The sequence below is a fragment of the Cucurbita moschata genome, unplaced genomic scaffold, assembly GCF_002738365.1.
Source record: "Cucurbita moschata cultivar Rifu unplaced genomic scaffold, Cmos_1.0 Cmo_Scf00052, whole genome shotgun sequence".
NCBI lineage: Eukaryota > Viridiplantae > Streptophyta > Magnoliopsida > Cucurbitales > Cucurbitaceae > Cucurbita > Cucurbita moschata.
Window position 1 is genome coordinate 1498991 of NW_019268568.1, and position 16633 is coordinate 1515623.

At 33.2% G+C, this 16633-nt stretch overlaps 2 protein-coding genes and 1 long non-coding RNA gene across 4 annotated transcripts in view; all 3 read right to left on the reverse strand.

Annotated features, from left to right (window-relative positions):
• LOC111436164 overlaps positions 1-11044 on the reverse strand; it is a 22876-nt gene extending 11832 nt beyond the window's left edge. Inside the window, exon 1 of the long non-coding RNA XR_002709191.1 lies at positions 11033-11044. This is a non-coding gene — a long non-coding RNA (uncharacterized LOC111436164). The remainder of the gene's footprint in view (positions 1-11032) is intronic.
• LOC111436160 (gibberellin 3-beta-dioxygenase 1-like) lies at positions 523-3949 on the reverse strand. Of its 2 annotated transcripts, XM_023073865.1 has the most exons (3): positions 2067-2116; positions 1419-1883; positions 523-1267 (listed from the first exon to the last, which is right to left on the reverse strand). In XM_023073865.1, exons 2-3 carry the CDS (start codon positions 1871-1873, stop codon positions 682-684), a joined length of 1041 nt encoding a protein of 346 aa, XP_022929633.1. In that variant the 5' UTR covers positions 1874-1883; positions 2067-2116; the 3' UTR covers positions 523-681. The 2 variants fall into 2 exon arrangements, with proteins under 2 accessions (XP_022929633.1, XP_022929634.1); XM_023073866.1 differs by lacking the exons at positions 1419-1883; positions 2067-2116 and adding an exon at positions 3433-3949.
• LOC111436155 (gibberellin 3-beta-dioxygenase 1-like) lies at positions 8282-9655 on the reverse strand. The gene is made up of 2 exons (XM_023073861.1): positions 9145-9655; positions 8282-9028 (listed from the first exon to the last, which is right to left on the reverse strand). Exons 1-2 carry the CDS (start codon positions 9597-9599, stop codon positions 8443-8445), a joined length of 1041 nt encoding a protein of 346 aa, XP_022929629.1. The 5' UTR covers positions 9600-9655; the 3' UTR covers positions 8282-8442.
• Positions 11045-16633: the final 5589 nt, after the last annotated feature.

Consider the following 16633-nt stretch of genomic DNA (forward strand, 5'->3'; position numbering starts at 1 on the left):
CTTGCCTTGAGATATTCGATCAACAAGGTAATCTGAATCTTACTTCCCTTGTAGTGATTTCTTATCATTTGGTATAAGAGCTTTCCCTTGGGCCAATTTCCTTATCATTTGGCATTAGAGCTTTCCCTTGGGCTGATTCCCTATCAAAAGCACACTCAACCTTGAAGTTCTACGAATGAGTCACGGAAAAGAAAGGTGCACCTTGTTGCTATAAGTAGTAACTTTAAATTCTTTTAAGCATTTTTTACTCATCATATCTTTAGGATCGCTCACTTCGAATATGGTGTTGGTTCATTCATGTACCTCTTATTTACGCGAGTGTCACAAATATACTAAAATCTATAAATTCCAAAAATTTCAAAAAACTTTCAAAAAAAAAATTTTCAAAAAAAAATTTTCAAAAGTGAGATGATATAAATTGGTTAGAATTGAATGGTTGCTGGCTGTTAGAGAGAAGGGATTTGAACATGCATGGAACTGACAGAAAATTAAAAAAAAGAAATTAAAACAAACACACACACCGACGAGAATATTACATGCAAGTTTCCATATTTATTGCATGGCTGTGTATGATCATCAAACTAAACCATTTAAAAGCTGCCCCCACATGAACAGTTTAACAACTTATTTTTGGAAACCCTTCTGAAAGTGAAGCAAACAAGAGGTTTTCAATATGAAACATCATATTGTTAGGGCAGCAATTCCCTTCCCCGAGGCTTTAGCCTTGATGATGAAATATTCTTTCACGTTCACTCCTTTATAAATGGGAGTCTGTAGAGTTTCACTCAATGGCTTACAATAAGGTGCTACGTATAAATGACCTGGTGGATGAAAGAAATATGCCATCGACATCGTAGTCTTCTCAGTCTCTCGTATCATCACCCGGTGAGGAACGCTATGAAACCGCCCGTTCGATATAATTTGGAGGAAATCGCCGATGTTAATAATGAGAGCGTCGCTCCTTGGAGCCAGCGGAAGCCAGCCATCTTTCTCGTTCAAGATCTGTAGCCCCTCTCTGCGTGCCTGGTGAAGCATGGTGAAGAGGGAGGTGTCAGTGTGGGCCGCGAGGCCAATGACTTTGCTTGGTTCAGGGCATGGAGGAAACGAGTTCAAGCGCAAAGCCAAGTGGGGTTTTCCGGTGGCCGGGTCGATGTAAGACAACTTCTTCACCATCTCTTCATCCGAGATGCCAAGAAACTTGAAGATTAAGCTTATTAGCTTATCAGCTAAAGCCTTCATTTTGAGTTGGTATTCTTCCATTTTATCACTTGATTAAAACAAAAACAAACAAACAAAACAAAAAAAAAAAAATCCAATTAGGACATATAAAAATGGTTGGGATTTAGAGTAATAATCACTTAAACATAAACCCTAAACCCTAATTGTGTACATGCATGAAAAAAGTTGCATGGATTTACCAGAACGGTTGGTAGTCCGATGGCCAGAGTTTCTTAAAATCATCAACCGGAGAACCTATGACGGTGAATCCTTCATGCCACATCATTTTGTCATGATGCTTCGTTAATCTGGCCATGCAGTAGCCGTTGGCAGTTCCGGGAACATTTAATGCCTTCATCTTTTGGTTTTGTGGAAGAGCGAAAAGACATCGAGCCACCTCCTCGGTTTCGGCTGTTAGGGTTTTCGGGATACCATGATTAATCAACTGAAACATTCCCCACTCCTCGCAGGCTTTCCCTATGAGCTCCAACACATTGTCATCGTTAAAATCGACAACCGGGATCGAGACCGTTTTGTCCGATTCGAACTTCTGCGATGATTCATCGAGGTGAGGCCATACGTGAGATTCAGGAACATCCTCAACTGTGTTGAGGTCCAGAGGAGTCAAAAGTCCTACGGCAGGAAGCTTATCCATATTTAGGTAGCTGCACACAAAAAGCCAATGAGATTAAGATCAAGGTATATTGAAATACTAAGCTTACTTCCAGCTTCAATTTATAAACTTAAAAAGTAGTAAATCAAGCTCACCATTTATGGAAGGATCGTTGCTTTTTTTTTTTTTAATGTTTAATTTATAAACTTAAAAAGAAGTAATAAATCAAGCTCACCATTTATGGAAGGATTGTTGCTTTTTTAAAGTAAGAAACAAAGAGAGTAATTTAAATTGCATGTTTAGAGGAGATTAATGTTATTGCAAATAAGATAGAAATAGGATAAGAATGGATTGTTATGGAAGGTAGTTTAGGTCTTTTTTTATAATTGATATGTCTTGGATGCATTGAATTAGGTATCGTTCAAAACGTGACATTTCCGACGAGCAATGAAGATCACGCAAGGTATCTAACTCACATGTTCCCTCAATTACCAAACTCTTTTCCATGCTTAGTAGTGCAACGCCCTTGAGAGAGGACATAACTTCCACATGAAAACCCTTTTCGTGAACTTTGCTGGCGCATGGTAACTTTGCGTCCCTAGCCATAATTAGCATCGTCGTGGTCTACGGTCGACAAACACATAGAATGGTCTATAGTCCTATGATGTTATGTTAGGTATGTTATGCGATGCCCTATTATGTCATGCTATGTCATGTCATGTGAAGCTGTTGTGTAGATTTATATTACACTAATGATAATGCATGATGAAAGCTATGACTAGTATTATGCATATACTATTGTGTTTTTGGCCCTTAATCCCAAATTAATTAATTTTAATTAATTAATTGACATTTTGATGATAACAAACCTACACTTAATTATTAACAATTATAAATATTTTGAATTGTCCAAAGTGTAAGGTTGGGAATAACGATTCCAAAAGTCTTTTTCAACCACTCAAATTAGAGCTAAAACAAATAAGTTTCAATCAAAACAAGATATATGATGATGTGGCCTAAAATTGACATCATGGACTAATCAAAGTATGACACTTATAAGTTTGGATGAATAACAAAGGGTGGAGTTTTCTATTACTTTTAAATAGAAATAAAATTATTTGAATTATAAAAATAAACTATTACTCATATTATTTTTATTAATATTTTTTATTATTATATTATTATATTTAAATATGTATATATAAATAATAAAAACGAATTTGAATGTTTTAATATTATATATATATATATATATATAAATTCCTATTTCTGCCACCTCTTCACCGTTTAAACTCATCTCTTCTCCATATTTTTAGCAACACCAAACATAATTTCTATTATTTGCCATCTAAATTTTTCTAAAGCCTCCATTCTTACTCTTGGTTAAATTTTTCTAAAGCCTCCATTCTTACCCTCGGTTAAATTTTTCTAAAGCCTCCATTCTTACTCTTGGTTAAATTTTTCTAAAGCCTCCATTCTTACCCTCGGTTAAATTTTTCTAAAGCCTCCATTCTTACTCTNGGATTTAGAGTAATAATCACTTAAACATAAACCCTAAACCCTAATTGTGTACATGCATGAAAAAAGTTGCATGGATTTACCAGAACGGTTGGTAGTCCGATGGCCAGAGTTTCTTAAAATCATCAACTGGAGAACCTATGACAGTGAATCCTTCATGCCACATCATTTTGTCATGATGCTTCGTTAATCTGGCCATGCAGTAGCCGTTGGCAGTTCCGGGAACATTTAATGCCTTCATCTTCTGGCTTTGTGGAAGAGCGAAAAGACATCGAGCCACCTCCTCGGTTTCGGCTGTTAGGGTTTTTGGGATACCATGATTAATCAACTGAAACATTCCCCACTCCTCGCAGGCTTTCCCTATGAGCTCCAACACATTGTCGTCGTTAAAATCGACAACCGGGATCGAGACCGTTTTGTTTGATTCGAACTTCTGCGATGATTCATCGAGGTGAGGCCATACGTGAGATTCAGGAACAGCCTCAACTGTGTTGAGGTCCAGAGGAGTCAAAAGGCCTACGGCAGGAAGCTTATCCATATTTAGGTAGCTGCACACAAAAAGCCAATGAGATTAAGATCAAGGTATATTGAAATACTAAGCTTACTTCCAGTTTCAATTTATAAACTTAAAATGAAGTAGTAAATCAAGCTCACCATTTATGGAAGGATCGTTGCTTTTTTTAATGTTTAATTTATAAACTTAAAAAAAGTAATAAATCAAGCTCACCATTTATGGAAGGATTATTGCTTTTTTAAAGTAAAAAACAAAGAGAGTAATTTAAATTGAATGTTTAGAGGAGATTAATGTTATTGCAAATAAGAAAGAAATAGGATAAGAATGGATTGTTATGGAAGGCAGTTTAGGTCTTTTTTATAATTGATATGTCTTGGATGAATTGAATCAGGTATCGTTCAAAATGTGACGTTTCCGACGAGCAATGAAGATCACGCAAGGTATCTAACTCACATGTTCCCTCAATTACCAAACCCTTTTCCATGCTTAGTAGTGCAACGCCCTTGAGAGAGGACATAACTTCCACATGAAAACCCTTTTCGTGAACTTTGCTGGCGCACGGTAACTTTGCTTCCCTAGCCATAATTAGCATTGTCGTGGTCTATGGTCGACAAACACATGGAATGGTCTATAGTCGTATGATGTTATGTTAGGTATGTTATGCGATGCCCTATTATGTCATGCTATGTCATGTCATGTGAAGCTGTGGTGTAAATTTATATTACACTAATGATAATGCATGATGAATTCTATCAATAGTATTATGTATATACTATTGTGTTTTTGGCCCTTAATCCCAAAATAATTAATTTTAATTAATTGACATTTTGATGATAACAAACCTACACTTAATTATTAACAATTATAAGTATTTTGAATTGTCCACGATGTAAAGTTGGAAATAAGGATTTCAAGGTATTTTTCAATCACTCAAATCAAAACTAAAATAAAGAAGTTTAAGTCAAAACAAGATACGTGATGATGATGTGGCCGCAAAATTGACATTATGGACCAATCAAAGTATGACACTTATAACTTTAGAAGAATAAGAAACGATGGAGTTTTCAATTACTCTAAAATAGAAATAAAATTATTTGAATTATAGAAATAAACTGTTACTCCTATTATTTGTATTAATATTTTTTATTATTATATTATTACATTTAAAAATATAAATGTAAATAATAAAAATGAATTTGAAATGTTTTAATATTTATTATATATATCTATATATTTATAAAACATGTGGTCACCTTTTTTAACCATAAATTTTTTTAAAAAAATTATTTTTAGTAGTCACGTTTAGTGATCTATATCAATTCTTATTTCTGCCACCTCTTCTAAATTCATCTCTATTCCTGTAGGAAAGAGTAGAAATTGTGAATCTTTTATTGTAGAGAGAAATTGTGACTCAAAGTGTGAATCTTAAGAAAGAGTAAAATAGTAAATTTACTCTTGATTTTAGGTACTTATATATCGATATGATCCTAAATCGTGAAAAGGATTGAGAATACTCTTGAATTCGTAAAAAGAGGGGTGTAGCGGTTGGACAGTTAGCGGTTGGACTCTATTCCAAGAAAAGAGTTGAGAAAGGTTTATTCAAATTCCCAATAGGCACTTGATGAGTGGAGTAGGTCGAGTTTGACCGAACCACTCTAAAATAATGGTGTTATATTTTCTAACTCTAACTCTTTCATATTTAATTACGAATTTTGAACTATTTTAGTGTATTAATGGTCATATTCTAATTATTTTTTTAAAAAAAATCATAATTAGAAAATCTAATCATATTTAAATATTATTTTATTGTTAAAACCCTATTTACCCCTCTAGGATTGCCATACGAATCCAATATATACGACTTGTATGTTTATTATGACACAAAAGGAAGAATGAATTGTTTCTTATTAAATGTTGTGATTAAAAGTCACGAGGATCTCATGCATTTACGAGTGTCATGGGTATCAGGATACTTCCATGTTACGTTATATTAAATTGGACGCGTAACTTTGATATTTATGTTTGTCAAGATATTATGCAAGTCTTTTCTTATGTGGTCTACTCATCTAGTGGGTTCATGTGCACGTGTGTGGGAAAATATCACATGTTCAATCCTAGACTGAAAAGATCTCAAGGCCATGCTATGATGTTTTAAGAAGTATATGTACTATTATGTATGCGTATGTTTGTACATTTTTATAATTTTTCATGGAATAGAGCATTTGTATGAGAATTTAACATTTAAAGCGATAGAACCTTTCAGATAGGATCAAAACACATATCGATGCACGTTTTTTCTAAAAAATATTGCAGAGTAATTGAAGATTAGAAGAGAAGCCTCAAAATCATAGTAGATATTAGCAACTTATAATATAGTTTAATATTAGGAATTAATTATGAATTAATTCACTAGATTATTAACTGTATTTAATTAAAATTATCAAATAATAACTTAAACTAATTGAATTAGATTATCATTTTTCCATATTTTACTGTTTAGACTTTGTAATTATAGAAAAATTAATGTTTAATTACAGAAATGAAACGCATAAATGATGATTTTGAAGAGATTTCGAGAACCATTTTTGCTTGTATCGGATTTAATGGTGTCTTAAAATAACATAATCTTATTTAGGTCAATTAAGGGTCTAATGAAATTCCATATTTTGTAATAAGAATGTTTTTTTTGGGAAGGTTTATTTTTAGTGTTAAAATACGCTTTGGCCGACCTACATTTTTGAGTTTCCACTCCCTAAATTTGGTGGGCATAGTACTTAATTTAGGGGCACAGCTTGAATTAACCTCGTCACTTTTGTTGTCTTTATAAAATTAATAATTTAGTCTCTAAACCTGAGTTTTTATGCCAAATTAATCAAAGTATGTTCAAGTTTATAATGATTTTTTTAATTTATACATTAACCATTTAATCCCTATGTTTAAAATGGATAACCATTTTGTCCATATTATATATATATATATATAAATATAAACTATTAATATTATGTGACAATCTTTATACGTTATTAGTGTCTTTGGAGCTTAAGAACACAATTAATGGGTAAGAAATTTCATATTATTTCAACCATAATTTTCATGATAAGGACTTAATTGTTATAAATTTTAAAATATAAATACTAAATTGTTATAAAATTGGTTATAAACTAAGTTAGTGGACTAATGGAATGCATCCTAGTGTCTCATATCCATCAACTTCTGCCTTAGTTGATCTCCGAACCACATTTTAGTGAGAGAGGTATCACTTTAATAACATTTTTTATGACCCATGCTAGGATTCGGATCAGGATTTAGAATTCAGATATGACATACATTCCCTTTTTGAGAGTGAAGACTATCCACATAGATAAATTTTTTCAGAATATTTTGTCCCCACTCACATGCATCTTAGAAAAATTTTCATAAGGTCACCCATCATAGAATTGCTTCAAGTAAAGCTGATATAACAAAAAGACATCAATCATACAATATATTTCAATGAAGATGTGAAGAAAAAATGTTGTTGAGATTATCATAAGACATTTCAATTCATGCCACATTGAAGAAGAATGAAACTTGATTGTTATAAGTTTTTGGTAGATTACAATTTAGAGTAATTTAGAGTTATTGTATTTCATTAATGTATTTCATTAATGTATTTTAAGACTTTTTATTTACTTTAAAGTTACATTTACATAGTGACTAATTATAGTCCTAAAGTATGAATGTTACAACTCTTATATAAAGCCATATGTTAATTTTGTAAGATAGACTTGGAAAAATGTAGTAAAAGGAGCCTTTGTGCTTTCCCTTAGCCAATGACTAAATTTCTTTGCAATTCTATGTAATTTAGGTTGCATATAGAATCATTTAAGTTTGACATGATAAATCTTACTTGTGGAGTAATTCGAATCTCAAACAAGTGTTCTTGCCTTGAGATATTCGTTCAACAAGGTAATCTGAATCTTACTTCCCTTGTAGTGATTTCTTATCAATTGGTATCAGGGCTTTCCCCTGGGCCGATTTCCTTATCATGTGGTATTAGAGGTTTTCCTTGAGCTGATTCCTTATCAAAAGCACATTCAACCTTGAAGTTTTATGAAGGAGTTACCAAAAAGGAAGGTGCACCTTGTTTCTATAAGTAGTAACTTTAAATTGTTTTAATCATTTGTTAGTCATCATATTTTCAGGATAGCTCACATTTGAATATGGTGTTGGTTTATTCATATACTCTTATAGTGTCACAAATATACTAAAATGTATAAATTCCAAAAATTTTAAAAAACATTAAAAAAAAAAAAAAATTTTCAAAAGTGAGATAATATAAATTGGTTAGAATTGAATGGTTGGTTGGCTGTTAGTGGGAAGGGATTTGAACATGCATGGAAATGACTGAAAATTAAAGGAAAAAAAAAAACACATACACACGAGAATATTTGGTACAAGTTTCCATATTTATTGCATGGCTGTGTATGAACATCAAACTAAACCATTAAAAAGCTGCCCCCACATGAACAGTTTAACAACTTATTTTTTGGAAACCCTTCTGAAAATGAAGCAAACAAGAGGTTTTCAATATGAAACATCATATTTTTAGGGCAGCAATTCCATTCGCGTTGTTTTGAGCCTTGATGAGGAAATATTCTTTCACGTTCACTCCTTTATAAATGGGAGTCGGTAGGGTTTCACTCAATGGCTTACAATAAGGTGCTACGTATAAATGACGTGGTGGATGAAAGAAATATGCGATCGACATCGTAGACTTCTCAGTCTCTCGTATCATCACCCGGTGAGGAATACTACTAAACCGCCCGTTCGATATAATTTGGAGGAAGTCGCCGATGTTAATAATGAGAGCGTCGCTCCTTGGAGCCAGCGGAAGCCAGCCTTCTTTCTCGTTCAAGATCTGTAGCCCCTCCCTGCGTGTTTGGTGAAGCATGGTGAAGAGGGAGGTGTCAGTGTGGGCTGCGAGGCCAATGACTTTGCTTGGTTCAGGGCATGGAGGATACGAGTTCAAGCGCAAAGCCAAGTGAGGTTTTTCGGTGGCCGGGTCGATGTAAGACAACTTCTTCACCATCTCTTCATCGGAGATGCCAAGAAACTTGAACATTAAGCTTATTAGCTTATCAGCTAAATCCTTCATTTTGAGTTGGTATTCTTCCATTATATCACTTGATTAAAAAAAAAAATTAAACATAAGATTGTTGGGATTTAGAGTAATAAACAGTTAAACATAAACCCTAAACCCTAATTGTGTACATGCATGAAAAAAGTTGCGTGGATTTACCAGAATCGTTGGTAGTCCGTTGGCCAGAGTTTCTTAAAATCATCAACCGGAGAACCTATGACGTTGAATCCTTCATGCCACATCATTTTGTCATGATGCTTCGTTAATCTGGCCATGCAGTAGCCGTTGACGGTTCCGGGAACATTTAATGTCTTCATCTTTTGGCTTTGTGGAAGAGCGAAAAGACATCGAACCACCTCCTCGGTTTCGACTGTTAAGGTTTTCGGGATACCATGATTAATCAACTGAAACATTCCCCACTCCTCGCAGGCTTTCCCTATGAGCTCCAACACATTATCGTCGTTAAAATCGACAACCGGAATCGAGACCAATTTGGCCGATTCGATCTTCTGCGATGATTCATCGGAGTGAGGCCATACGTGAGAGTCAGGAACAGCCTCAACTGTGCTGAGGTCCAGAGGAGTCAAAAGACCTATGGGATGAAGCTCTGCCATATTTAGATAGCTGCACAGAAAAGCCAAAGAAATTAAGATAGAGGTATATTGAAATACTAAACTTATTTCCTGCTTCAATTTATAGAAGTAGTAAATCCAGCTCACCATTTATGGAAGGATCGTTTCTTTTTTTAATGTTAAGTTTATAAACTTAAAAAGTAGTAAATCAAGCTCACTATTTACGGAAGGATTGTTGCTTTTTTAAAGTAAGAAACAAAGAGAGTAATTTAAATTGAATGTTTAGAGGAGATTAATGTTATTGCAAATAAGAAAGAAATAGGATAAGAATGGATTGTTATGGAAGGTAGTTTAGGTCTTTTTTTTTATAATTGATATGCCTTGGATACATTGAATCAGGTCTCGTTCAAAACGTGAGATTTCCAATGAGCAGTGAAGATTACGCAAGGTATCTAACTCACATGTTCCCTCGATCACCAAACTCTTTTCCACGCTTAGTACTGCAACGCCCTTGAGAGAGGACAAAACTCCCACATGAATACCCTTTTCGTGAACTTTGCTGGCGCACGGTAACTTTGCATCCCTAGCCATAATTTGCATCGTTGTGGTTTACAGTCGACAAACACATAGACTGGTGTATAGTCCTATGATGTTAGTTATGTATGTTATCCGATGTCCTATTATGTCATGCTACGTCATGTCATGTGAAGCTGTGGTATAGATTTATATTACACCTAATGATAATGCATGATGAAAGGTATGACTAGTATTATGCATACTATTGTGTTTTTGACCCTTAATCTCAAATTAATTAATTTTAATTTATTAATAGATGTTTTGATGATAACAAACCTACACTTAATTATTAACAATTATAAGCATTTTGAATTGTCTTGAGAATAACGATTTCATGGTCATTTTCAACTACTCAAATCAGAGATAAAGAAGTTTCAATTATCTTAAATAGAAATAAAAAAATAAACTGTTACTCCATTATTTTTATTATTATTATATTATTACATTAAAAAAAATATAAATAATAAAAATGAATTTGACATGTTTTAATATATATAAAACATGTGGTCCACCTTTTTAACCACAAATCTTTTAAAAAAAAAGTTATTTTTAGTTGTCCACGTCTCACTTTTTAGTAATCTATATCAATTCCTATTTCTACCACCTCTTCATCTCTTCATGTTTAAACTCATCTTTTCTCCATAGTTTTTACAACAAAATACACCATTTTTATTATTTGTTCCATCTAAATTTTTCTGAAGCCTCCATTGTTTCTCTTTGTTGTCTGTTGTAAGTAAATAGTTGCAAAGATATAGATAGAGAAATTGTGAATCTACTCTTTTAAGAAAGAGTAGAAATTGTGAATCAAATTGTTAATCTACTCTTTTAGAGAGAAATTGTGAATCAAATTGTGAATTTACTCTTGTAGGGAGAAATTATGAATCAAGTTGTGAATCTACTAGTAGATAGAAATTACGAATCAAATTGTGAATCTATCCGTATAGACAAAAATTGTGAATCAAATTGTGAATGTAGGGTTTTAGAGAGAAATTGTGAATCTACTCTTTACTCGAAAGAATAGAAATTATAAATCTATTCTTTACTCTCTTACGAAAGAATAGAAATTGTAAATTTACTCTTTACTTGAAAAAATAGAAACCGAGAGAAATTGTGAAACAGAGAAATTGGGAATCTACTCCTCTGCAAAAGAGTAGAAATTGTGTAAATATTTTTTTTTTTGTAAGGAAGGAGTAGAAATTGTAAATCTACTCTCTTAGGAAAGAGTAGAAATTGTAAATTTACTTTCTTATAGAGTTGTGGTACGTTACTACAAAATTTAGACACTTATATTGGTATGATTCTAAACCGTGAAAAAGATTGAGTTCACTCTTGAACTCGTAAAAAGAGGGGTGTAGCGGTTGGGCGGTCCAGTGGTTGGACTCTGTTCCGAGAAAAGAGTTTTCTTACTCTTAACTCTTTCATATTTAATTTCGAAATTCTTATTAAGATTTATTGCATGTTTTAAGTTTTTTTTATATGGTTTATTGTTATTTTTTGAACTATTTTACTGTATTAATCGTCATATTCTATTTATTTTTAAAAAAATCATAATTAGAAAATCTAATCATCAATGTTTTGGGGGCGAACCTTGTGGAGGAACCCTTAGGTTTTTTGGGCATTGGATTCTCACCAATGTTTGTGTTACTCAAGCCAACATTCTCGCTTCCGCTTCGTCCACCACTACTGGCGCGCATGCTTCCCTCTAAGGCGGAACGCTCCTCTATTGATGCAATTTTGCATCCCACAGCTTTGACATATCGCTTAGTCTCGTTCATTTTCAGCACAAGAGCGCTCGATCAGTGAGCTATTGCGTACTCTTTCAAGGGTGGCTGCTTCTAGGCAAACCTCCTGGCTGTCTCTGCACTCCTACCTCCTTTATCACTGAGCGGTTATTTAGGGGTCTTAGCTGGTGATCCGAGTTTAAATATTTTTATTGTTAAAACCCTATTTACTACCCCTCTAGGATTGCCATACGGATCCAATAAATACGACTTGTATGTTTATTATGACACAAAAGGAAGAATGAATTGTTTCTTATTAAATGTTGTGATTAAAAGTCACGAGGATCTCATGCATTTATGAGTGTCATGGGCATTAGGATACTTCCCTGTTATGTTATATTAAATTGGACGCGTAGCTTTGATATTTATGTTTGTCAAGATATCATGCAAGTCTTTTCTTATGTGGTCTGCTCGTCTAGTGGGCTCATGTGCACGTGCGTGAGCCGTGTGTGGAGAAGTATCACATGTTCAATCCTACCTGGACTGAAAAGATCTCAAGGTCATGCTATGATGTTTTAAGAAGGATATGTACTAATGTATGCGTATGTTTGCACGTTTTTATAACTTCTCATAGAATAGAGCATTTGTACTAGAATCTAACGTTTAAAGGGATATAACCTTTCGGATAGGATCAAAACACATATCCATGCACGTTTTTTTTTTAAATATTGTAGAGTAATTAAAGATTAGAAGAGAAGCCTCTGAATTAGATTAGGACAGTGCTTACAGTGATTTTGTTCCCCAAAGTCAGTTAATACTTTTGAACTCTTTCATCTTACTTTTGAGCATCAGAGTAGATAGTAGCAACTTATAATATAGTTTAATATTAGGAATTAATTATGAATTAATTCACTAGATTATTAATCATATTTAATTAAAATTCACAAATAATAACTTAAACTAATTGAATTAGATTATGTTACAAAAATTTAATTTGCTCTCTAGACTTTGAAATTATAGAAATATTAATGTTTAATTACAGTAATGAAACGCCTTGGGGAATCATTTTTGTTTGTATCTAATTTAATGGTACCTTAAAATAACATAATCTTATTTCGTGGTCAATTAAGGGTCTAATGAAACCATACAAACCACTTGAATTATTATTATTATTATTATTTTAAATATATAATTCCATATTTTGTAATAAGAATGTTTTTCTCGGAAGGTTTATTTTTAGTATTAAAATAAGCTTTGGGGGACATACATATTTTTGAGTTTCCACTCCCAAATTTTGGAGTTTAAGAACACATTTAATGGATAATCATTCATGGATGTGTAAGAGATCTCATTTTATTTCAACCATAAGTTTCGTGTAAGAACTTAATTGTTATAAATTTGAAAATATAAATACTTAAGTGTTATAAAATAGGTTACAAACTAAGTTAGTGGTCTAATGGATTGTTACATGCATCCTAGTATCTCATGTCTATCAACTTGTGTCTTAATTTATCTCCGAACCTAAAACAACTCTAAATTTTCTCATATCTAGAGTCGTCACTAACGTCTTATGCTCATCTCTAATATAGAATATAACTCTAAGAATGCTTATCTTTATTAGCGGAAAAATTTAAAACATCAGAATACGTTAAAATATTAGAAAATACTGCCGGACTTACGTGTTTCAAACATCGTGCTGGATAAAACTTACTTGTTTCAAACATCGTGCTGGAGTTCAAAATAAGATAAAACAATTACAAATTAAATAATTTAAATAAATGAAATGCAAACACCCCATCCGAACCAAAACTAGGAATTTTAAATATGCAACTATCCTATGCACGCGCTACAGTCTTTGATCACAATGTCGCCCTCAACTGTACATGGGCGCCTTGCTTTTACCTGAAAAACAATATGACACACGGCCTGAGTATTTCGAAGAAGAAATACTTAGTAAGTGACCCCATTATAGAGTCCATGCTAATGCAAACACATGCAATCATGAATTAGGGACCTATCTCTAATCATCATAAGAATAGCCTCCAGTCTCGGACAAATTGGATGTGTAGTACTTCCCTACACACGACTCACACGTGCTAATGTGAATCCCCAAGGTGCTCGCACACACTCTGAACCCTCTGGTCAAGCTAATCTGTAACGACGTTCGGAGGTCAGCGGAACCCCATAGTGTCATGCGCCTCATGAACACCCTCATCTGTGTGCATTTGCACCTATGCGCATTCGCGCTCATCATACGATGTGCGTCCGCACTCATCATCTCTAGGGGAAGTAGCCCTATGCTTATGAACATACAATATGTATGAGGTCCCTCTAAGTCCAACTATACATCTCTTCTGACACAACCCTCTAGTCTCATCTCTTGGTTATCCTACGTAACACGTGCTCGTGGATATTTACATTAATATCATTTTCATACTCTTAGGGTTGTGTCCTATGTCGATCTAACGACATGATGCAATATGGCAAACAACATCGTAAGGCATGTTCAACATAGAAAACATCATCATGTTAATAACATCGTCATGCATATATCATACTCATCATAGAAGCCATTAAGTGCATCAAATATAACATGTACGTCATGCATCGAAATATAAATAACGTACAAATAACATACAACACAACACAGCGTCATACTCATACATCATCATAAATCAAACAATACTTAGCCTATCCTATAGTAAGGCCACTTACCTGTTTGGCCTTAGCTGGAGTACTCCTTAATTTATTTAACGTCAGCTCCCATTCCTCGAGAACTACACCAAATGTTGCCAAGGTTTGCTTCCTATTGCATCGTTAGTCACCTTTTGTTAGTATTTCACATTTTAATTAATAATCCAACTAACCGTGTGAAAAGACGACCTCAATAAAAATAAATTTCATGTTTTCATTGTTTCTAAATTGTATTGGATAATAAAACTTAAAACTTAAATTAAAGATAAAAGCTGCTTGAATAATTCAACGTTTAATATTAAATCCTATGATACAAATATAATAATTCTTTCTCACTTTATTTTTATTTCTCTTCTAGGTTCAATTTTAATTATGTTTACATTATTTGCCATTATTAATCAAATTTGATTTGATTTGATTCCAGAAGCTATTTTCAACTGATTCTAATTTTCTAACCAATTTAAATGGTTGATTCTCTTTCTTATCTATATCTCTTTCTTGTTTTTGTTGGGGAAGTATCTAACTCAGATGCACCAGATAATTTCTAATTGAGATCTAAATAATGGTTAATACCTTCAATAAAAAGGAAAAGGTAAATCTGACAACTAACTTCTCAAAATGACATCTCTGTCCCTTTATCTTCCCTTTATCTTCCCTTTATCTTCCCTTTATCTACTTAACCATCTTTCCATTATCTCCCTTTATTTTAGATCTCTACATTATTGTCTAACCATCCCTCATTTAAATATTTTCTTTCTGTTTTTGTTTGGATTGGGAGGGGCTAGAGAGTAAAAGAGAGGTGGTCAGTTTTTTTTCTTCTTTATTTTGTTATTTTTATTTTAATATATATATATATATATATATTAAAACTAAGAGGGCATAACCACATTTTAGTGAGAGAGGTACCACTTTAATAACATTTGTTATGAACTATGTCCAGGATTCGGATAAGGATTTAGAATTCATATACAACATACATTCCCTTTTTAGAGTGAAGAACATCCACACAGATAAATTTTTTCAGCATATTTTATCCACATTCATATACATCTTAGAAAAATTTCCAAAAGGTCACCTAACATACAATTGTTTCAAGTAAAGCTGATATAACCAAGAGACATCAATCACACAACATACTTCAATGAAGATGTGAAGAAGGGAATGTATGTTGTATATTTTTGGTGGATTACAATTTAGAGTTATTGTATTTCATTAATCTATTTTAAGACTTTTTATTTACTTTAAACTTACATTTATGGCTAATTATAGTCCTAAATTATGACTCTCACTACTCTTGAGGCATTATAAAGTCATACGTTAACTTTGTAAGATAGACTTGGAAAAATGTAGGAAAATGAGCATTTGTGCTCAGGCAATGACTAAGTTTCTTTGCAGTTGTATGTAGTTTAGGTTGCATGTAGAATCATTCAAGCTTGACATGATCAATCTTCCTTGTAGAGTGATTCGAATCTCAAACAAGTGTTCTTGCTTTGAAATATTCGATCAACAAGGTAATCTGAATCTTACTTCACTTGTAGTGATTCTTTATCATGTGATATCAGAGCTTTCCCTTGGGCCGATTTCCTTACCATTTTGCATTAAAACTTTCCCTTCGGTTGATTCCTTATCAAAAGCACACTCAAACTTCAAGTTCTATGATGGAGTCTCCAAAAGAAAGGTGCACCTTGTTGCTATAAGTAGTAAGTTTAAATTCTTTTAAGCATTTTTTAGTCATCATATCTTCAGGATCGCTCACCACATTCTAATATGGTGTTGGTTCATTCATGTACCTTTTATCTACTCGAGTGTCACAAATATACTAGAATGTATAGGTTCCCAAAATTAAAAAAAAAATGTATAAAAAAAATTCAAAACAGGAGATGATATAAATTGGTTAGAATTGAATGGTTGGCTGGCAGTTAGAGAGAAGGGATTTGAACATGCATGCAAATGATAGAAAATTAAAAAAAAAAAAATTAAAACAAACACACACACACACACGAGAATATTACATGCAAGTTTCCATATTTATTGCATGGCTGTGTATGATCATCAAACTAAACCATTTAAAAGCTGCCCCCACTG